The sequence below is a fragment of the Capra hircus genome, chromosome 17 (genome assembly GCF_001704415.2).
Source record: "Capra hircus breed San Clemente chromosome 17, ASM170441v1, whole genome shotgun sequence".
In the NCBI taxonomy this organism is placed as follows: Eukaryota; Metazoa; Chordata; class Mammalia; order Artiodactyla; family Bovidae; genus Capra; species Capra hircus.
In genome coordinates, this window is record NC_030824.1 from 29,041,198 (window position 1) to 29,065,815 (window position 24,618).

Below are 24,618 nucleotides of genomic sequence, written 5' to 3' on the forward strand. Positions count from 1 at the left end.
TGGTTCTTCTGAAGTTTCTAAATTTAGCTTGAACATCTGGAAGTTCACGGTTCATGTACTGTTGAAGCCTGGCTTGGAGAATTTTGAGTATTACTTTACTAGCGTGTGAGATGAGTGCAATTGTGCAGTAGTTAGCATTCTTTGGCATTGCCTTTCTTTGGAATTGGAATGAAAACTGAGCTTTTCCAGTCCTGTGGCCACTGCTGAGTTTTCCAAATTTGGTGGCATATTGAGTACAACACTTTCACAGCATCATCTTTTAGGATTTGAAATAGTTCAACTGGAATTCCATTACCTCCATTAGCTTTGTTCATAGTGATACTTCCTAAGGCCCACTTGACCTCACATTCCAGGATATCTGGCTCTAGGTGAGTGATCACACTATTGTGATTATCTGGGTCTGAAGATCTTTTTTGTATAGTTCTGTGTATTCTTGCCAACTTTTCTTAATATCTTCTGCTTCTGTTAGGTCCATACCATTTCTGTCCTTTATTGAGCCCATGTTTGCATGAAATGTTCCCTTGGTGTTTCTAATTTTCTTGAAGAGATCTAGTCTTTCCCATTCTATTATTTTCCTCTATTTCTTTTCATTGATCACTGTGGAAGGCTTTCTTATCTCTCCTTGCTATTCTTTGAAACTCTGCATTCAAATGGGTATATCTTTCCTTTTCTCCATTGCTTTTTTTTTATTTTAAATATACTTTTTTTTTTTTAATTTTAAAATCTTTAATTCTTACATGCGTTCCCAAACATGAACCCCCCTCCCACCTACCTCCCCATAACATCTCTCTGGGTCATTTGTTTCTCCTCTTTTCACAGGTATTTTGTAAGGCCTCCTCAGACAGCCATTTTGCTTTTTTGCAATTGTTTTTATTGTAGATGGTCTTGCTATTTTTCTTCCATTCCTGTCCATTTTAGTTCGCTGATTCCTAGAATGTGGATGTTCACTCTTACCATCTCCTGTTTGACTACTTCCAATTTGTCTTTATTCATGGACCTAACTTTCCAGGTTCCTATGCAGTATTGCTCTTTACAGCATCAGACCTTGCCTCCATCACCTGTCACATCCACAACTGGGTGTTGTTTTTGCTTTGGCTCCATCCCTTCATTCTTTCTGGAGTTATTTCTTCACTGATTTCCAGTGGCATATTGGGCACCTACCGACCTGGGGAGTTCATCTTTCAGTATCCTATCTTTTTGCCTTTTCATACTGCTCATGGGGTTTTCAAGGCAGGAATGCTGAAATGGTTTGCCATTCCCTTCTCTAGTGGACCACATTTTTCAGAACTTTCCACCATGACCCGTCCATCTTGGGTGGCCCTACACAGCATGGCTCATAGTTTCATTGAGTTAGACAAGGCCGTGGTCCATGTGATTAGATTGGTTAGTTTTCTGAGATTTTGGTTTTCATTCTGTCTGCCCTCTGATGGAGAAGGATAGAGGCTTATGGAAGCTTCCTGATGGGAGAGACTGACTGAGGGGGAAACTAGGTCTTGTTCTGATGGGCATGGCCATGCTCAGTAAATCTTTAATCCAAATTTCTGTTGATGGGTGGAGCTCTTTCTCACTTCTAATAGTAATATTAGATCTTATTATTTAATAAAAGATAAGCTATTATCTCTTCCTGTTTAAATATTTACATTTTGATTTGAAAATGATGATCTGTTTCATTTTTATCATATCAAAAGGCTATGGATAGGTAATATTTTCTGAATTTTGATAACTTGAAAATAAGGATGCTTAAGTCAAAGTGGTTTACACCTTGGACATTTTTGTGCGTATTCTCAGTTCAGCATCTAAAATTAAAAAAGACCTGAGCATGATGCCACAATGCTGAGTTTGAGTTTATATATTAACAAGCCAATGTGTGTCAGAATGCCATTTCACTGGCAAATAAATGTATTAAGGTGTTAAATATGTTTCTAGGGTCATATCTTCTTAGAATCTCTGTGTCTTGATATAATTCAAGTTTTACAAAGTTGTAAAATTAAAACTTTAGAGAGAGGCAAAAAACTGAGGTAAGCAGCTATTTAGTGGATTTCCAAACCTTTTTCTACTATTGTTGAATATAGCATCACATGTGCAAATTTTGTACATACTTTTGTGCATACTTTCTACTCTTTTGCATAATCCAAATCTTATTTGAATACCTCTCTAATCATTTACTTATATGAGTTATTGAGGATAATTTTTCTTTTCTTTCTCAAATATATATATAATCCAGTGTTATATATAGTTTTATTTTTATTTATTTCACTTTTATTGAAATATAGTTGATTTGTACTGTTAATTTCTGCTGTACAGCAAAGTGATTCAGTTATACATAGGCATAGTCTTTTTTCATATTCTTTTTCATTATGGTTTATCACTAGATATTGAATATAGTTCCCCATGTGCTGTACAGTAGGTCCTTACTGTTTATTCATTCTATATATAATAGTTGCATCTGCTAATCCCAAACTCCCACTTCATGCCTCCACCACCACCCTTGTAGTTTTATACACATATAAATTATTTTTGTAATTTGCTGTTGAGTAAAAGACAAGTGAAATATTTTCTCTTGGCTTCTTATTTATTTTTAACTAAAATTTATCCTACTTTGGTGGGAAGAATAATGGTAACATTTAGCAGTCCATATGCTTTTATGGCAATACCAACTAACCCCCTGGTATAATTAGTGTTTGTGTTAGGGTAAAGCAATTATTGGTAAAGTACTGTGATGGCGTTTGAACTTGCAAGTGCTAAGAGGATAGCTGTAGAGTCATTAGAAAGACACAAACGATACCTGAGCTATTGTGATCCTAGTTGATGTTAGACAAGCAAGCATGTTTGTGCTGCTAATCTTTGAACCCTTTTTATTCTGGTGCTGAACGTGTTCTTAAAAATAGCAGTAAACACACACATGCACGCATATTTTTTTCCAGGATTATAGAGTCAACATCTTCCTGAGGCAAAAATGGAACGATCCCAGGTTGAAGCTCCCTAGTGATTTCCGGGGCTCAGATGCCCTGACCGTGGACCCCACAATGTACAAATGTCTGTGGAAACCTGATTTATTTTTTGCAAATGAAAAAAGTGCCAATTTTCATGATGTCACCCAGGAAAACATCCTTCTCTTCATTTTTCGAGATGGAGATGTCCTTGTCAGTATGAGGTACTCTTTTTATGGCTTATATTTGTGGATTTATATTTTTCTTTAAAAATCAATGTGTCACTGAGGCATGTGTTAAATGAGTTCTAAGACCTCTGCTTCTGCTTTCAGGTTATCTATTACTCTTTCCTGCCCTTTGGACTTGACCTTGTTTCCCATGGATACACAGCGTTGCAAGATGCAACTTGAGAGCTGTATGTAAATGAGACCCTAAGTGACTATAGGAATAAAATGCTTAAAATTTCGAGACAATACGTGCTACTAATATCATAGATAACAATGCTGAAACTAATGCTTTTGATTGTAAATAGGCATTAGAATTGGAGAAGGGAAAGGCTACCCACTCCAGTATTCTGGCCTGCAGAATTCCATGGACTGTATAGTCCAAGGGGTCGCAAAGAGTCGGTCAAGACTGAGTGACTTTCACTTCACTTCATTTCAGGCATTAGAATGGTAGCTCAGAAGGTAAAGAATCCACCTACAATGTGGGAGACCTGGGTTTGATCTCTGGATTTGGAAGATACCCTGGAGAAGGGAACGGCTACTCACTCCTGTTTTCTTTGCCTGGAGAATTCCATGGACAGAAGAGCCTGCCAGGCTACAGTCCATGGAGTCCCAAAGAGTCGTACATGACTGAGTGACTTTCAGATCACTTCAGGCAGTAGAGTAATTTATGTAGGGAAATTATAAATTTTATATTTAAAATATTTTATATTTTATTAGAATTATGTTTTACTATATAATTTGTACTAAGATAATCTTTTTGCTATTTTGTTTTGGCATTTTATTAGTTTTTTTAAAATTTCAGTTGAGTTGTTTAGGTGTAGTTTTACAGTTCTAACTTATTCCAATTGCCATCTTGATCTGAATTAGTAATATAGACAATGTAAAGGAGAAAATGATGTCTGTCCTAATAACTTTTCTAATGTTAAAACTATATTTATCACAGCAAAAAATTTGGAAAACCCTGAAAAAATATTAACTAAATTTTACCAGGCATTCACTTTCTATGGATCTATAAAAATATTGTTTACAAAATTGGATTTTGTATTTTCTTTGCTTCTGTGATCATGTATTTTTCAGTTTCTGAAAGATATATGTCTTCACCAAAAAGACTAGCTCTAAAATAAGGTAAATTGCTATGAATCTTGTCATGTGAAAATAAAAGTAGGTAATAAAACATGAAAAAATAACACTAGTGTAAGGAGTCTTCAGCCTGAATACCCATATTCTGTGTCCTATTTCTACAGAGAATAACCTTATAAAATGTATTGTATGTACTTGATGATACACTTTACAGTTACTTAGTGGTTATTTGTTGTTGTTGCTATTTATTTTTAATTTACTGAAGCTGGATCCTAAATTTGAGCAATATTTATTGCTTTCTGACTATAATTTGAGATTTTGCAGATGGAAGTATATGTATGTACTTTGTGAATGTGTTGTATATGTGTGTCTGTGAATCAGTATATATTTGTATAAATTTCAAATGTGTATATATATTCACTTCTGTTACTGTATACACTAAAGTATGGCTTTTAAAAATACAGGCATGTAAGAGTTGAATGGTAGGCTATTACATACCATAAACCCATGGGCCCTTGCATTATAGCCAGGTTACCTAAGCCCACAGTGTGGGCTCCCAGAGGCACTAGTGATGGAGTGATGTCCCTCTGAGGAGCTGTTTTACTGTTTTTCTGAGGCCATGCAACTTCTTTAGGGAAGTTGGTAGTTAATTCTTCCAGAAAATTTGTTTTGGTGCTTAAGTTTCTCTAAAAATTTCCAGGTAGCATATGGGCATGGTTTGTCAATGTTTACATTCAGGAAGCTAGTATCACTTATTTCTTACTATTTTATTGATGACAGTTCAGAATTCTGACAAAGACAAATGTACTACCATTTTTGACACCCTGGGATTTTAACCATTTGCCATATGCCGATTACTTTAGTTTGTCATTTCCTTAAGCCAATTATCTGTAACTTTTGTATGAATACTTGCATTAGTGGCCATAGATTTTTACCTCTTTACATTTCTAACAGAAGTTTCATGTAAGAATGGCCTATTGTTTTACCATTTCTATATTTAATATTTGGATGTTTCAATATTGAAAAAGTGTTAATGTTATATCCCAAGCTAGTATTTTGTTTATTTTTGTTTATAGTTGGTTACACAACTGATGACTTAAGATTTATCTGGCAGTCGGGGGATCCTGTCCAGTTAGAAAAAATTGCCTTGCCTCAATTTGATATTAAAAAGGAAGATATTGAATATGGTAACTGCACAAAATACTATAAAGGCACTGGTAAGTAATGTCCTTTAAATTAAACAAAATGAAGTCTTATTCCAAAGATTCATTTCAATACTGTATATGCTAAGGACAGAATAGAGTAAACTAGTTAAAAAGTTCAAAATTTATAGATGGTTCATACTGATATATTTAAATCTTTCATAAAATTACATTCAGTAAAGTTAAACATTTTTTTTACTCAGTAGATAGTTCTGCTTTTCTTTATGTAATTACAAGTAAAAGAGTTTTAAATTTTTTTTTATTTTATATTTTATTTTCCAGGCAGTGATATTCTTAGATGTTGCCAAGAAAGTCTGCTTTGGGAAGGGCAGACATTATGGATGTGAACCTTGTAACCCATTTATAGTCATCTGTTGTCATTAGGGCAGTTTTTTGATGTTAGTTGACTGCATATTCTTGATTTTCAAAAGCATTCATGTGTATACTCTGCAGGAAATAATTAGCACATGAGGTAATTGGGCATTGGTAAATAGTCACTACATAATATTCTCAGCCTAGGTTATGGAGCAGCCAATTGTGAAATCTCAACAAATTAATCTTATTCATTAAATTACATCAAGCTTTGCAGAAGTGAAAATGCAGTACTCACTGATCAATACTTTCATAATATGATTAGTATTCAAACCTTTGTGTCTCCTATGGTAGTTATAGGTTATTGAGGACGTTAGATATTAAATATAGTTAAAATCTTAAAGTTTAAGATTTTGCAACATTTATGTTGACTTTGCAAAAATAAAAATATATAGTATGATTGTGGAAAATTTACAGAGATCAAATGTTTCCACTAAAATTCTGCCATTGTGACATCATTAAGCAAGGACAAGATATGACTTAAAACATTCCTATCTGACACTAGAATAGAAGCGTGAACAGTTGCATATCTGCATCATTGTAATAAACACATGACAGAGGCCAGGTCGGAAATAAAGTTAGTTTAAGCATCTGTTATCACTGACCTTCAAATAAATTAACAGATTATATAACATTTATATATAAAGAGTCCCTTCTCTTGTAGAGTTTATAGTATTTTAGGACAAGAAGCAAAATAAGCAAATACACTACTGAAAGAATTGCCGATTTTTTTTTACTGGAAAAAAGGAGCACTCTTAAAAATCTGACCGTCAGTGTACTCAATGAAGAAATCATAGATTTCAATGATTGTCGGATATGGACATGATCTTTTTGCTTATTCTGAGCCAGCTCCTGTATTGAACACATAAAATAACTAAAACACACAGCGAATGACTTACTGAATGTCAGGGGACAAGTCATTGTCAGCTGTGACCTGGGCACAGTGTTCTTTCTCCTCTCTCTGCTCCTCACTCAAATTATAGAGCCTGACTACAGTTTTTAGGGATTTTTACAAATCAACTGAAAAAATGAACTTGAAAGCCGAGAGAGGTATTTTTGGGAGGATTGTTGTATAGAAACACATTTAGTAGATGGCTTTTTGAGTTATTGCTGTAAGGCATTGTTTTAAGTGCTTTGTAGGAATTCCATAATTTAATCCTCACAGGAATGTTACGAGTTCAGTGAGTGTTATTTTACTTGGAAAATAGTTACCCACATCCAGATTATATGCTTCACATTTTAAAATGAATAATCTCTAAATTGTTTTGAGAAGCTTGAAATATCTTTTATTGAAGTTTTAAACTTCATCTAGAGATGAAAATAAAATTAGTAATTTTATATCTAATTTTATGTAGTATAAGATTATGTAAAAGCATTGAAAACTCTGGTGTTATTCATTTTTTCACCTTTAAGCTCTGCATTTAAAAGTTGTCATTTGGGGATTCAGCAGAAAATTAAGGATAGACCCCTGCTCCTTTATAGATCCAATGGCAAACAAATAAATGAAATATAATCCCTTTTAGTTCGAAGAAGGAACTAGGGTGTGCTGTGGTGGAGAGTATTTGGGGAAATACTCAAGATTTATGATTAGCAAATCTTTCCTAGATTTTTGTGTATGGTATTTTTTTGATTTATCATAAATGAGTCAATTATATCTCATTATTTACAGAAAATAACAAAAACTCATGGCTAAGAGAGTAATAATTGAAACTATATTTCAGTAAACATGCTTTATCAACATTTATATGAATCATTGTATGTCTATAAGAAACATTTTAGTGTTTGGATAATACTTAGAAATGTATGTAGAAAAATAGAACATTCAAAATATATGGAATGCTTAACAGTGTAGAATAGTAGATAAGACAGAGGGCAGCATGTACAAAAAGGATGGCCAATATTTTCTTTAATTTGTATAAAATCATCCAAAAATCATGATTTGGCTTTAACTGTATTAAAAATTACTGTTTTGTAATTATAGAAATTACACAGATGGAGAAAAATACAGGTATGCAAGTATAATTCCAACTTCAATTTCTATACTTACATTGGAAGCCTGAGTGAATAATAATCAAATAAAGCCTCATAGGAAATAGTAAATTGAATTTGCCAATGAACATTTATATCAATTAGCTGCCCACCTGCCTCTAATAAATTTAACAGTACCACGAAAACATCAAAAAAAGATCAAGAAATGTTTCTGATAAAAGCTTATGGAACAATTCACTGTTATATCCAAGCATGTATTTCTCTGCCAAATGCATCCAAGTCCTGGGAAGTTCCCCCAGGGGTTGCCTTCAGATGAAGGACTTAAGTTTCTAGGCTGTCATCTAAATGTGAGGGGATAGGATACAAAATACATTTGACTGTATTTTGTTGGCTGCTCACATATGTGAGCACACATATAAACACATATGTGTCCTTCCCTACTTCATAGGCACTAGGTGGATGTGAAATTACCTTGAACAAGTAATGCTCTTATAGAAAATTATTATGATATTTGTGACAACCTAGGCTCCTCAGTTCAGTTCAGTCACTCAGTCGTCTCCGACTCTTTGTGACCCTATGAATCGCAGCACACCAGGCCTCCCTGTCCATCACCATCTCCCGGAGTTCACTCAAACTCACGTCCATTGAGTCAGTGATGCCATCCAGCCATCTCATCCTCGGTCGTCCCCTTTTCCTCCTGCCTCCAATGCCTCCCAGCATCAGAGTCTTTTCTAATAAGTCAACTTTTCGCATGAGGTGGCCAAAGTACTGGAGTTTCAGCTTTAGCATCATTCAATCCAAAGAACACCCAGGGCTGATCTTTAGAATGGACTAGTTGGATCTCCTTGCAGTCCAAGGGATTCTCAAGAGTCTTCTCCAACACCACAGTTTAAAAGCATCAATTCTTTAGTGCTCAGCTTTCTTCACATCCATACATGTCCAACTCTCACATCCATACATGACCACAGGAAAAACCATAGCCTTGACTAGACGGACCTTTGTTGGCAAAGTAATGTCTCTGCTTTTCAATATGCTGTCTAGGTTGGTCATAACTTTTCTTCCAAGGAGTAAGCATCTTTTAATTTCATGGCTGCAGTCACCATCTGCCGTGATTTTGGAGCCCCCAAAATAAAGTCGGACACTGTTTCCACTGTTTCCCCATCTATTTCCCATGAAGTGGTGGGACCAGATGCCATGATCTTCGTTTTCTGAATGTTGAGCTTTAATCCAACTTTTTCACTCTCCTCTTTAACTTTCATCAAGAGGCTTTTTAGTTCCTCTTCATTTCTGCCATAAGGGTGGTGTCATCTGCGTATCCGAGGTGATTGATATTTCTCCCAGCAGTCTTGATTCCAGCTTGTGTTTCTTCCAGCCCAGTGTTTCTCATGATGTACTCTGCATAGAAGTTAAATAAGCAGAGTGACAATATACAGCCTTGACATACTCCTTTTCCTATTTGGAACCAGGCTCCTAAAGATACATAATAAACACATGTGTGTCCTTCCCTACTTCATAGGCACTAGGTGGATGTGAAATTACCTTGAAAAAGTGATGCTCTTACAAACCAAGGTACTTCAGAACCGCTCATAGAAAACACTGTGGGCCTTCTTGATCACAGCAAATAGACTTGTAAAAGATGACTTTTTGGAAGTTTTGAACATGATTGTTAGTTGGAAGCTTTTGTTCTTATTTGTCCAGGAAAGAGGCTGAAATAAGAGATGGGCATTGAAAAAGGAGAGGAAGTTTCCATCGGTTTGCCTTTCATGTCTTTTTAGAACCTGTGCACGATTTTCACAAATTGCTTAGTTTTAATGAAATTAAAGGGAATGGCAACCCACTCCAGTATTTTTGCCTGGATGATTGCATGGACAGAGGAGCTTGGCAGGCTACAGTCCATGGGGTCGCAAAGAGTCGAACACACTGAGCAGCCAACACTTTCACTTTCAGTGAAATTAAAATTTAAAAAAGACAAACACTGTACATTGCTTTTATTGATATAATATGGAAACATTTGGCATAATTAGAATTTACTTCAGTTCAAATCAGCTCTTTATATTTGTTGCATATTAGCCCTAATATCTTTCTAATCTCTCCGAGGTATCAATCATTATAATTCACATTAGGAAAAGGATAGATTTCTAATCTAAGCTATTTGATAAAAGGATAAGAATAGCCATTCTTTTATTCAACAGTTTTTAAGATGTGGATTGTGTGCCATTACTAATCTAGATACTACTAACGAATAAAAATGACATGACAATTATTCTAGCATCTGAAGTATATGTCTTCTTTCCAACTAGAAAAAAGAGATAAATACAACTTTTTAAACTAAAGCATAGTAAAAAGTAATATTGCCTTTTGCCCCATAATTATTTTATTTATTCACTGTTCATTCATTTGTTTTGACATTTGAAAATAACTTTGTACAGTTTAAGCTGAGCACAGCTGAGAATATTTTAACTTTTTGAAGTTCATACATAACCTTCCTTTTGTTGAATGGGAAATGACATTTTTATCTAAAGTAAGCATTAAAAGAAATCATCTCAGACATCTGGAAATGTCTCTTCTATGCAAGTGCTGCGAGAATATTTGTGTCACTTATTTTCTTTCTCCAGTCAGCAAAGGTTTTTATGAGGCTGGCCATAATTTGTGATTAATTTGGGAGACTAGTTGATATCATGGTAGCTCTAGAATGATGTTGTAAAGTGGTGTCTGCTTTAGTCTATGTCTGTGAAAGTGAAATCCTTTCCCTCAATTAGGGAACATTCCAGGTCCTGGAGTGGAGCCAGGGGAGGCTGGGGAGAGATATCAGATGTCTGCTGTCTGTCACCTTTCATCTCCATGGACTGGGGACATTCATTTGTTATCCTTGCTAATGTTTACCTCTAACACTGTCTTCAGGGTTAAGGTATAAATATGCATATGAGCAAAGGAAAGATGTAAGCATCTGAATGCAGAGTTCCAAAGAATAGCAAGAAGAAATAAGAAAGCCTTCTTCAGCGATCAATGCAAATAGAGGAAAACAACAGAATGGGAAAGACTAGAGGTTTCTTTAAAAAAATTAGAGATACCAAGGGAACATTTCATGCAAAGATGGGCTCGATAAAGGACAGAAATGGTATGGACCTAACAGAAGCAGAAGATATTAAGAAGAGGTGGCAAGAATACACAGAAGAACTGTACGAAAAAGATCTTCATGATCCAGATAATCATGATGATGTGATCACTAATCTAGAGCCAGACATCCTGGAATGTGAAGTCAAGTGGGCCTTAGAAAGCATCACTACGAACAAAGCTAGTGGAGGTGATGGAATTCCAGTTGAGCTGTTTCAAATCCTGAAAGATGATGCTGTGAAAGTGCTGCACTCAATATGCCAGCAAATTTGGAAGACTCAGCAGTGGCCACAGGACTGGAAAATGTCAGTTTTCATTCCAAATACAAAGGAAGGCAATGCCAAAGAATGCTCAAACTACCGCACAATTGCACTCATCTCACATGCTAGTAAAGTAGTGCTCAAAATTCTCCAAGCCAGGCTTCAGCAGTACATGAGCCATGAACTCCCTGATGTTCAAGCTGGTTTTAGAAAAGGCAGAGGAACCAGAGATCAAATTGCCAACATCCACTGGATCATGGAAAAAGCAAGAGAGTTCCAGAAAAACATCTATTTCTGCTTTATTGACAATGCCAAAGCCTTTGACTGTGTGGATCACAATAAACTGTGGACAATTCTGAAAGAGATGGGAATACCAGACCACCTGACCTGCCTCTTGAGAAACCTGTATGCAGATCAGGAAGCAACAGTTAGAACTAGACATGGACCAACAGACTGGTTCCAAATAGGAAAAGGAGTACGTCAAGGCTGTATATTGTCACCCTGCTTATTTAACTTCTATGCAGAGTACATCATGAGAAACGCTGGGCTGGAAGAAACACAAGCTGGAATCAAGATTGCTGGGAGAAATATCAATCACCTCAGATATGCAGATGACACCACCCTTATGGCAGAAAGTGAAGAGGAGCTAAAAAGCCTCTTGATGAAAGTGAAAGGGGAGAGCAAAAGAGTTGGCTTAAAGCTCAACATTCAGAAAACGAAGATCATGGCATCTGGTCCCATCACTTCATGGGAAATAGATGGCGAAACAATGGAAACAGTGTCAGACTTTATTTTTTTGGGCTCCAAAATCACGGCAGATGGTGACTGCAGCCATGAAATTAAAAGACGCTTACTCCTTGGAAGAAGAGTTGTGAACAACCTAAATAGTATATTCAAAAGCAGAGACATTACTTTGCCGACTAAGGTCCATCTAGTCAAGGTTATGGTTTTTCCAGTGGTCAGGTATGGATGTGAGAGCTGGACTGTGAAGAAGGCTGAGCACCGAAGAGTTGATGCTTTTGAACTGTGGTGTTGGAGAAGACTCTTGAGAGTCCCTTGGACTGCAAAGAGATCCAACCAGTCCATTCTGAAGGAGATCCACCCTGGGATTTCTTTGGAAGGAATGATGCTAAAGCTGAAACTCCAGTACTTTGGCCATCTCATGCGAAGCATTGATTCTTTGGAAAAGACTCTGATTCTGGGAGGGATTGGGGGCAGGAGGAGAAGGGGACGACCAAGGATGAGATGGCTGGATGGCATCATGGACTCGATGGACGTGAGTCTGGGTGAACTCCGGGAGATGGTGATGGACAGGGAGGCCTGGCGTGCTGCAATTCATGGGGTTGCAAAGATTCAGACACGACTGAGCGAGTGAACTGAACTGATGCATATGAGCTACTGTAGCTATCTGGCCAGTCCTCCCAGATAAGAAGTGGTTCACAGGGCTGAAAGTTATGTTAACAATGCATAATCCAGGAGTGTTTCTTTGTAGATTTGCGCTGCTTTGATTTGCTATTCCCAGTGGCTCTCAGAGTACCCAAGGATAATAAAAAGTTTGTCATTGAAAAATCTCTGAACAAAGACTTAAAATTTGAGACTGGGTATCACAGAGCAGCATGGATGTCTGCTTCTCAATCTCACAATGGAGTTGCGAAAGGTTGGGTGAAACAGGTCCCATAATTCCATCCTCTTAGATCACATAAATGATGTATATCTACAGAAAAAAATACTCCATTTTTGGTGGAGGTCACTTTGTGAAACTGCCTCAAGCAGAAATGACTCCTAATTTATGTGCACACTGATTTTGCAGTCGGATGTGTCAGGAACCTCACTCCTGTCTGCCTCTGTGTCTGGCAGGGTACTACACGTGCGTGGAAGTCATCTTCACCCTGAGGAGGCAGGTGGGCTTCTACATGATGGGCGTCTATGCCCCGACCCTGCTCATCGTGGTTCTCTCCTGGCTTTCCTTCTGGATCAACCCCGATGCCAGTGCTGCCAGAGTGCCCCTGGGTAAAGTGTCTCTCTCGGGGGGTCAGGAGCGTGCTTGCATCTTTATAGAAGTGACTGCATAATTTTGAATTCATACTAAATCATTTAGAAACAATGAGTCTTGGAATGGTTTGTGACTTCCTCAGACTTTCTCCAATCCTTGACATTGAACTAGATTTTCACTCTGTTTATGCATTCTATAATTAAACCAAGTTTTCTATTTTTGTGTCCTTGGGGTACTTTAAGCAGTTAATCCATGCTAAATTGATGCTCATGAAATAATTATTAATAAGCGATTTTCATGGATAATGGAAGCCTAAAATCCCCAGTAGTGCCAAGCTTGAAAATGAATGACTATTTGGGTAGAAATCTTTCTAAATCATTTTATATACTATCTCATACTTTTCATCAGGAAATGTGTAATAACATTTATCATTTTAAAAATGACTTGGCATCATTTTCCTGAACACTAATTATTGTGTGGGTACCATCAGGAGAGCTAGAGAAAATAGAATCTGGCGATCCTATAGATATATATCAAGCCTGTTTGTTATTTTTAATGCTCTGTGACATAGAAACACCAATTGCCAGAGTTGGAAATTATATCTGTATTAAGGCTTAAATAGTCTCTGGTTGGGAAAATAATTGAGAGTCTTTATTATGGGTAAAGTGAATAAACTTCAAAGTAAGAGCATCGTAACAACACATTTTGATTGCGTGGAGAGTTTTAAAATTTTTCGCTCATGTGTATGTGTGTGTGTTTTCTGAACATCACATGGAACTTATATAGGTAAGTCTATGAAATATCTGACCTCTCAGCAACCTGATTAGTTTCAGCATTTTTTTTTTCTATCATCAAAAAGGCCTTGTGCAAGCCTTCCTCCTGACTTACTGGAGGAATTAAATGAAATACAGATATTAAAGAATAAGAAATCAGGAAAGAGCCAATGAAAATGACAATTTTATCCAGATAAGAAATTTGGTGATTTTTCTCTAATAAAAACCACAGAGACCAGATCTATATCTTAATAAGCAAAAAAAGTGAGAAATTTCATTCTAAGAATTGTGTATCTCTAATGAAGACAATACAATTGATAGATTAATCCTGTGGAAAGTAGAATTAACTTTGTAGATATTGTACTGGGACTAAAACACCTCAAAACTTGATTTAAAGTCTTGTGCTTGTCAAAAATATCATGCTTTTCCCTTAAATTGCTGAGAGTTCTCTTACTCTCATGCAGTGATATAAATGGAAATGTCAGCCTTCCAAGGATGCTGTGGAGACATCCCAATCTCTGACTTGTTTTTGGAGGAAACTCTCTGTAAGCCCTCATCTCTTATAGGACTTCTGATTATAAAATTCTTGAGCTATCACTTAGCATCCAGCAGACACACTACTCAGAAAGAAGTTAATGGTTAAATATCAATCTCTAGAATCAAACCAGGTCTGAATTCCAGCTCTGTGCCTACCAGTTGTAACAACTAGCCATCAGATCCAGCCTCTATGAACATACTCTTGGACATCAACAGGGATGGAAAAGTACTGCAGGGACTTTTGGAAGTTTGGGAAAAAAAGTGAGTGTTAAGCCCATTCATGAGTTCATAATGTGCCTCATTTACATATTACTTTACAAAGCACTTAGACACATTCTAGTTTATTCAGGAGATACCTATGGAGTACTGACTATGGGCTAGGTACTATGCAAAATGATGGGGATGTGGTTAAAGAGTAAGTAGTGAATAAATAGTTTATAAAATAGATTTTAAAAAGCACAACTCAGCCTCAGTTAATTTATGCTCTCTTGGGAAGAAAGAGACACCAAATAAGTACAGCATATATGTAAGATGGAGACACAGAATGGAAAGTTGAGGGCAGCAGCCTGCTTGTGGAGAATTGCCTCAATGAGAAAGTGATGTTGAGAAGAGCAGGAAGGAGGGGAGTGAGTGGACCACTGTGGATTTCTAGGAAGGGAGTGTGACTGGTCAGTGATCAGGGCAGCATCCTTGAGGCAGAAGCCTCCCTAGGACACTAAGGAGTCCAGTGAGAGAAGGGGGAATCAGTAGATGAGATCAGAAAATTAACAGTGGTGAGAGATGGGCTATGGAACATTTCATAAGGAATTCTGGTGACTTTGGCTTTTATTCAGAGTGAAATGTGAAGGCCCTGAGGGCTTTTGAGTATGATCTGATTGAAACTGTAACTGTATCTATTTACTCCTTTGTTTAGAATAGGCTGAAAGGCAGCAAGCGGCAAAAATAGAAGCAAGGACAGCAGGTAGGAAGCCTGAAATAATCTCTGGTGTGAGCCAGGAAGTGTTAGTGGAGGTATTTATGAATATTCAATGATGGATGTGGTAGAGAGAGATTTGTAGATGTGTTGCATGTGGGATTTAAGAAAGTAGAATAAACTTAAGAGATGAAATTGCCATTAACAGAGGTGAGTAAAGCTTCAGGTAGAGTAGTTTTGAGAATGTAGGGAGGTTCTGGATGTACTGACTTTGAGATATCTGTTAGGTGGAGATAGCAGGTAGGCAGTAGGCTGTACAAGTCTAGGGTGTCTTGGAGAAAACAAAATTGGAGATACGAATTTGAGATTTCTCAGGATTTAGATGGTATTTAGAGGGATGAGTGGAATGGAGGTAGCAGAGTCTCAGGGCTAAATCCTTGAGATTGAGAAGATGAGAAACAAACCATGTGATGTGGTTTCCTAGAATCCTGCCAAGTGGATAATTATGTGTTTTCAGGGAAGGAGAGTGACCAGTCAGTGCCTGTAGGTCAAGGCCAGGGCTAAAGATTGCCGTTGGCTTTAGCAGCCTGGGGAGTCGCTGGCGTGCAGGACAAAGAGTGTCCATGGAGTGAGGAGAAGGAGAAAGCCTGGTGGGAGTGACTTCAGGAGAGCATAGGAGGGGGACGTGGAGATGGGCAGTGTGAACAACTTGCTGGACACTGTTAGGTGCCAAAAGTAAAAGAAGATGGGTAAATGGTAGGGGTGGGAATGGGAGTCAAGAAGGTTTCTTGGTTTTTTTTTTTTTTTTTTTTTTTTTAAAGGCAGACTATCAGTGCATGGTTATTTTCGGTGGAAAATAATCAGTAGGAAAGGAAAAACTTAGCAGTGGAAGAAATGCAGCAGTAGTGAGGGAGGATGAGTGGTAGGGAAGGGAGAGACTGGCCTTTGCTAGATCAAAGTCAGTTTTTCCCTGGGGTCGGCAAACTCCTTCTGTAACAGACTGGAGAGTAAACATTTTAGGTTTCTGTTGAGACCCCCCAATCTTCTGTCATAGTGCTAAAGCAGCCTTAGACAATACATAGCTGAAGAAATGAGGATGTATCCCAATAAAACTTGATTTATAGAAATAAGCGGTGAGTTACATTTGCCCTGTGCATTGAGATGACTGACCCTAGTCTGTAGGATCAGGAGAGAGGGCAGAGCAAGTGGGCACAGAGAACGTGGACAAATGTGGTCGTGGGGCTTGCCATTGAGTTTGGTTTCTTAATAAAGGAGTAAGAAAAATCATGAGTTGCAGGTGTGGTATGAGAAAGTGTTGTGGGTTTGAAGGGAGAGAGAAAGTAGTAAAGGAACAGAGGAAATACACCCTGACTACCTGGTAGGATCCTGGACTTCTTGAGGTCAATGATCATAAATTTAAACTGGGATCAGTCAATATGTTGGTAGCATATGTCATAGCTGGGCTTCCCTGGTGACTCAGACGATAAAGAATCCACCTGCAATGCAGGAGACCTGGGTTTGATCCCTGGGTCAGGAAGATCCCCTGGAGAAGGAAATGGCTACCCACTCCAGTATTCTTGCCTGGAAAATCCTATGGATAGAGGAGCTGGCGGGCTGCAGTCCATGGAGTCGTGTCACAAAGAGTCAGACAGGACTAAGCTAAGTGCACATGTCACGGCTACAGTCTGGTAATCGTGTAGTTAACTTCTCCGCCTGGTGGGGGTTTCAACATCTCCATGACGGCTCACAAGATATGACTCAGAATATTATCTCTAGCTTCTGAGAAGGAACTAAAGATTCTTGTGCATGCATGCACACATGCTTAGTCATGTCTGACTCTTTGTGACCACATGTACTGTAGCCCACCAGGCTCCTCTGTTTACAGGATTTTTCCAGCAAAAGTACTGGAACGGGTTGCCATTTCCTCCTCCAGGGGATCTCCCCAACTCAGGGATAGAACCTGCATCTCCTGAGTCTCTTGTGTTGCTGGAGGATTCTTTACCACTGAGCCACTCGGGAAGCCAAAGGTTTTTGACGATGCTTAACGACTAAACTATTATTATTTGGTGTCCTTTGTTTTCTTTTGTTTCTGCATTTTCTCACTTCTCTGATTAAACTTATTCCTTGGCTTAAGTTTTTCCACAGACAGACGGCAGACAGAAGACATGAGGGACAAAGACCATAGGGTCCTGCTCCACTTCAACAGTAGGCTTTCCTGTTAAACAGTTGTTGGAGATTTGGGTTGTTTCCAGTTTTGGAGTATTACAAATGATGCTAGGAATAATTATGTGCAAGCCTCTGTGTGGGCATATGTTTTCATTACTTTTAGATAAACACCTAGAAATGAGATTTCTTCATTTTATGGGGAAAGTATGTCTTACTTTTCTAAAATAGTGTTTATCAATGTAATGATACCGTTTTGCTTGTTTTATATACTCCTCTGTCACATACTCCCCAAACACTTAACTTTTCTGTCTTCTTGTGGTGCCTCTAGTACAGTGTTGAATAGAATTGTGAGAGTTGTTTATTCCTGACCCTGGGTAGCAATAGTTGAAGCATTCACTGTTGTGTATAATACCGGCTCTCTATTCCAACTTGCAAAGAGTCAGACACAACTGAGCAACTGAACTGAACTGAACTGATCATGACTGTTGAATTTTGCCAGTTGCTTTCTCTGTGTATGTTTAAATGTTTATGTTGTTTCCCTTTATTTGATGAATTTTACCAATTGATTCCTAGGTGATAGATGAGTTGGAAAAAATTATTAGCACAAACATGTTCATAATATTGATTTTTTCCTTTTAATGTCTAGCTGTAGCAATATGTTCATTCCTATATATTCCTGATATTGTTAACTGGTGAGGTTTTTTTTACTGCTCTAGCTAAAGTCTTATTCCATTTTCTTGGTATTTTCAAAACATCAGCTTTGATTTCATTCATTTTTTCTATTTGTTTTTCTTTTTCATTGATTTTAGCTCTTTATTCTTTCTTTTCACTTAGTTTAGATTTTTAATTTTTTAAAATTAATTTGTTAGGAGCAATAATTTTTATTGCAGCATAGTTGATTCATAACGTTGTGTTAGTGTCTGCTGCACAGCAAAGTGAATCAGCCATACAGAAATATACACCTACTCTCTTTTAGATTCTAATAGATTTTATTTGATCTTTTTTTTGATGCTTTAAGTAGAAACTCAGTTCATTTTAGGTCTTCTTTCTATTTTAATTTTAGCACTTAAAGTTACAAATTTCCTTTATAAGCCCTCCTTTAGCTAAAGTGCACAAATGTTGATATATTTTTACCTTCTTTCATTAAATTTTTTTTCTTATTTACATTATGATTTCTTATTGGGCCCATGGATTTTTTTAGATAATGTGTAGTTTGGTTTCCAAATATTTAGGATTTTCATAAGTACTTGAATACGATTTGTTTTTAATTTTATCAGGGAGCAAACTTTATGGTTTCAATACTTTTATGTTTACTGAGCCTTCTTAATGGCCCAGCCTAGCATGTTTCCTAGCATCATCCCAGGTACACTTGCAGTGCTTGTTTGTCATTGTTGGTGTGGTATTCATAAATAAGAATGCAGTCAAGTTAGTTGATAGTACTTTTAAAATCTTTCCTGTCTTTTGTCTAGGTCATAGTTATTGATGAGGGTATTGTTAAAATCTCCAACTCTAATTATGGAATTATGCTTCAGGTATTTTGAAGCTCTGATATTAGACTTACACATATTTATAATTTTACCCAAAAAGAAAAATGAAATCATGTTACTGACTTAGATTAAATTTCAGGATATTCTGTCAATATGGCTATTTTGCCCCAGTGTATATTTCCTTTCTCTATTTTTTCCCTACATTGTTTCAAAAGATTACAAAATTAATTTTCCAATCTTTTCCTAGGATGGCTCATATTATTTTTCAAAATTTAGGAGAAAAACATGTATCATTTACCCTAGATTCATTTTGCTTTTTTAAAGCGGTTTTGTATTCTAGCTTTATTTTTCTTCCTGTCTTTTTGATTTACATTCTTTACTGTTAACAAAAATCAAAGCTTCTGTGAATTTTACGTAGGCTTTGTCTCTAGCTATTTCTTTAACTATAAAAGTGATTGTCGCAGGAATGTCTTATACTTTTTACTCTAAGTAAGCTTTAACATTTTTTTCCCTGGTAGATAAAATGCTTTCGTTGCTGCTAAAAAAGGATTTTTAAAAATAAATAATTTTAATCATAAATGTAAAAAGATGAGTAACTCAGGTCACAATTCAGATCTCTAGCAGGCCACGTATAGTACCTTTCTTGATTCTTATAGTCTTTTCTTATCATCTGGAGCATGATTCAAGATCTTTTTGATTGTAAGAAACTCCTTCAAAAATTTCAAAAGTATTTTTTGGATTTGCACATGGTAGCAACTGTAGTTTTGCTTTTAACTGTCCTTTGGTTAGAGTGATGTGAAATGATAACATGCTGATACAATAATTTAGCAGTATTTCTAAATGAATTTTCATGTTATTAATAACAACTACATACATAGGAATTTAGAGAGTATTGTAATTCATTTCAGTGTGGGATAAAAAAGGTTTTAGGTTTAGATAGTAGCTGCTATGCACAATTTCTCCTAAACTCGCTCTGTTGGTTCTATTTGTTGTGAATAGAACTCCCTTTCTTTTCCTTTCCATTCTTCACACTTTTCCTTTTTTTCTTCTTTTCCTTTTTTGGTCTTCTAGTTTTGGGTATTTCTCTTTAATTAAGTGCATTCCTAGCATACATGCTATTAAAGAATCATCCTACAGATGTTTCCTCTGAGATTGGCCGAATGAGAACTCTCTGGACATCCCGCAGTCAATCAGAGTTCACTATAAAATAGTGGTCCTGTAAGGATTTTATCACTGTAGTATTTTCTTTATACTGATGAGCTAAACAACTTTCTCTTCACCCTGAATTCTTTATAAACGTTTTTGTCCAAGTCAATTCTTCATGTAATTTATTATTGCTTCAATTTATATTATTTGTCAGCCGTAACATTTAATATATGTAGACCTCCACATCTATTTATCAGAATTGATATAAATGTTATGGCATATTCCCTGATTTGAAGTCTAGACTTGATTTGTTTTCACACTGCTGCTGCTGCTGCTGCTGTCGCTTCAGTCGTGTCCGACTCTGTGCGACCCCATAGAAGGCAGCCCAGTCCCTGGGATTCCCGTCCCTGGGATTCTCCAGGCAAGAACACTGGAGTGGGTTGCCATTTCGCACTAGGAAGAGAAAACTAACAAATGACAAATAAGGACTATATATTTTAAACATTTTTAGAAATATTAAACCAAGAAGTCCTGACATTTATTAGAGAGGTGCTCCATTAAATAGGGATATTTTATTAACAATACAATATTAAAATTATAAAAATCCACATTTGTATGAATGATGGGCTTCACGTTTCTTTTTATTGGTTCATAATATAGTAACATTCAGGCAAATTTTCACGATGGATTAGTTAGAAGTGAAGTAATCCCATCTGACAGCTGTCTTAAGAAAATACTGAATTATTTGTCTAGAGAAATGTTATTTTCTCAAATTTCTTATTTTAGGATAAAAGAGCAAATGGACGTTTCCTATTTTAATGATTTCCTATAAACAAGGTACACAGTCATGTCCCTCAGTCCATCTCCATTTCCATTCCTGCTTCTTCAAAATGGTACAAATCTTAGTGGAATTGGCCACCATGGTTTTTATTAACTTAACACCTGGGACTTTAAATACCTCTCAAATGTCCATTAATATTCTATTCCTCCTAATGCTTCTCTGCTCCTTTGATCCCCTGTTTCTGACGCCCGAGCATCCCTTCCTGAGTCCCTCCCCTTTTCACCATGACGCCCCTGAATGATACTGACTGACCAGTTTGTCCTTTCACAAGTTCCCAGGTGCCCGGTGCTGAGTGGTGGTTACCAGTTTTTTGTTTCTAGACCCTTATCTGACCTAACTAGGTATTTTCCTTTCAAAGTCACATCTTTTCTATGGCCTCCTACTCCTATCATGTATTTCGTGCTTCCCCAGTCGTTCTGTCCAGAGATTTGCCTCAGTCTACCTTCTTTCTTTAATCAGTAACCAAGTTTTAAAAAATGTTTCCTCCAAAATCCCTCTTTCTACATCAATCCTATCATTCATTTTGTTATTCTTTGTTTCTGCAGCTCCTGTTTTCTCTTTCTTAGTCTATTTCTATATCCCTACTAGAGGGGCATTGCTGAAACATTCTTTTGATAATATCATTTCTCTACCAAATACAATTAGAGATCCACACTAGGACTTTCAAGACCTTCTATAATCTGGCACTATTCTCCATTTCATTCATAAGGTTGCTAATATGTCAAGATAAAAGTTAAGGTATGCTATGAAACTTGCTACAATGTGATACATTCTGTTATTGATGAGAATGAAATGCTATGAAAACACAGAATGGTCAGTATAGTCTATCTCAAGGCCCCTTTTTACTTAAGTTGACATAACATTTGATTAAAAATTAAGAAAAAATGATTTGGAAAAATGACTTACCTAATGAGTGCCCATAAGTATAACTAACTGAGGTTAGGGCAATGATTGAGAAGATCTTGGATTTTTATGCTACTTTTCACTTCCAGGTTAGAAAACATTAAAACTTATGTTAACTTTTAAAATATAGTGCTGTTACACAATTAGTTTTCATCAGGATGAAGGATAGTTACTATAATAGCAAATGAGATGTTTAGCAAGCCTAAATATATATGTAATATTATTATATACATGTACATATGTAATATTGTTATATATGTACATGTATATACTTAATATTGTTTCTATCTGCAGAAGTTATATTTTACAAAAAGTCTCTCTTTCTGGGAGTCTCTTAGCTCTTCTTCAATATAAAAAATCTCTACACCTCTCAGGAGCCTCTGAAATGACGCAACTGGTGGAATATATATTTTTCAATGTTTTAGCTGATTATTGATCCTAGTATAGTACTTACTGTATTCCCAGTACAAGAGCAAAGACAGCCAAGTACATCTTTCATCATTAGGGTAATACATTCACTGGCTCTCAGAAGTGGTCACATCTAGGAAGAGAAAGGTGCACACAGCCCCATAATTGAAATTCACTCTCAGAGCCAAGGTAAAACCCGCTCCTGCTTGACTTAGGGTGAGGCTTCCTTGACTTTCCCTGAGGCTTCAGCCCAGTATGTGGTGGTGATTTTCCCAACAAGTCAGGCTTCCCAGCCCCTCTTCTGAAAATACCGAGGAAGGAAGACCCGGGGAAAGCTTAGGAGTGTGGCAGGAGGGGAGAGAAAGAGGGAGGTGAATTATTGCTATTCTCCTTTGAGATTTTATACTTATTTGTCTTAAATTGATACACAAATAGTTAGCATCCCACGAAAGTTAATAAAACATATAGGAAGATTTCATGTTTTCCTTAAAAAACTAGAATCATTTGTTTTCCCTGAAATAATCCAGGATGTTCTTTGCTCTGTCTTTTCTATTAGATTTTTAAAAATTTTGAACCTTATCAGAAAATTGCTTTATATGTTCTATTCTTGTTCTGACTTAGTAGTTCAGGGAGCAAAACTCAGCACTATAAATGTTTAGAGTAAAGCTAAGAAGTGAAATAACTTCTCTAATCAGAGAGCTCTGTGGCTTCCTTAGAGATACTATGGAAGAGTTTTAGATATCTTTAATATTTAGATAAGGTCCAAATGGTGGGTTTTATACCTTGGTTTACATTTATATTTATTTTTTAAAACATGTTAGGTGTTTACATGCATCCTCACTCACATTAAATAATTCGTTCATAAAAATTATATACATAGTATTTCTTGTACTCTTTTTGCTTTAAAGGAACTTGAGTGGCAGTGGGTTATTGGAGAGGTGGTGGTGGTTTAGTCTCTAAGTCATATCTGACTCTTGTGACCTGAATGGATTGTAGCCCACCAGGCTTCTCCATCCATGGGATTTCCCAGGCAAGAATACCAGAGTGGGTTGCCATTTCCTTCTCCAGTTACTGGAGACAGATTTCATCAAAGAGCAGTGATTGTACAACATTTCATGGGAGTAAGAAGCATCTTGGAGAAGGAAATGGCAACCCACTCCAGTATTCTTGCCTGGAGAATCTCGTGGAGAGAGGAGCCTGGTGGGCTGCTGTCCATGGAGTCACACAGAGTCAGACACGACTGAAGCAACTTATCATACATGCATGCATTGGAGAAGGAAATAGCAACCCACTCCAGTATTCATGCCTGGCGAATCCCAGGGACAGAGGTGCCTGGTGGGCTGCCATCTATGGGTTCGCACAGAGTCAGACACAACTGAAGCGACTTAGCAGCAGCAGCAGCAACAAGACGCATCTTGAATTCTGGTCTCTGTCCTGCAGGAATCTTCTCAGTACTGAGCTTGGCCTCTGAGTGCACAACCCTGGCTGCAGAACTTCCCAAGGTGTCCTACGTGAAGGCGCTGGACGTGTGGCTCATCGCATGTCTCCTCTTCGGCTTTGCGTCCCTGGTGGAGTATGCAGTCGTCCAGGTGATGCTCAATAACCCCAAGCGAGTTGAAGCAGAAAAAGCCAGAATTGCCAAGGCTGAGCAAGCAGATGGGAAGGGGGGAAATGTGGCTAAAAAGAGCACTGTGAATGGCGCAGGCACACCTGTTCACATCAGCACCTTGCAGGTAAGGATGGCGTCTGACGTTGGCCAGTGAAATGCGTTCTGTGGGTGTAAAGGTTTGTAGAATTGATTCACACTCATTTCTTGCTCACAGATGAGAAGGGATTAAGCTCAATCTACTTTTTTGGAAAAGAACAGAACACTTAGCGAATCAACCATCAAATTGATAGATGACTTCCGTGGAATTCAAGGATGCTTAAATTCCTTCAGTATCATGTTCACAATCAAATGTGGAGGTCTTGCCCAAACTCTAGACCCCAAACTCCAGTCTTTCCTACAGTTTCTTATGTGCCAATCCTTCATGAACAGCCAGGGGGCTGTCAGGGGAGCGCTGAAAGCATAGGGAGTCCATGTTCTTAATTCAATCTCCCACCTCTTCCTCATCAAGTTGGAGGGCTTCACAAAGCACATGTCAGGCAGGCTACTTCTTTATTGGATGCCTGGCCCATAGGGAAACTATGCCCATGGTTTGGTATATGTCCAGTGCAGGGTGAGTAGCTGGAGAAGAACTGAAAAAACATAACCTCGCCTTGTCGCTTGGTGATCGG

General features: G+C 37.3%; 1 protein-coding gene across 1 annotated transcript in view; it reads left to right on the top strand.

Annotated features, from left to right (window-relative positions):
• The window catches only part of GLRB (glycine receptor beta), a 113,132-nt gene that overhangs the window by 75,350 nt on the left and 13,164 nt on the right, over positions 1 to 24,618 (top strand). The window contains exons 5-9 of the mRNA XM_018061476.1: positions 2,925 to 3,154; positions 3,263 to 3,345; positions 5,314 to 5,454; positions 13,032 to 13,184; positions 23,782 to 24,074. Coding sequence (XP_017916965.1) covers positions 2,925 to 3,154; positions 3,263 to 3,345; positions 5,314 to 5,454; positions 13,032 to 13,184; positions 23,782 to 24,074 — 900 coding nt within the window. The remainder of the gene's footprint in view (positions 1 to 2,924; positions 3,155 to 3,262; positions 3,346 to 5,313; positions 5,455 to 13,031; positions 13,185 to 23,781; positions 24,075 to 24,618) is intronic.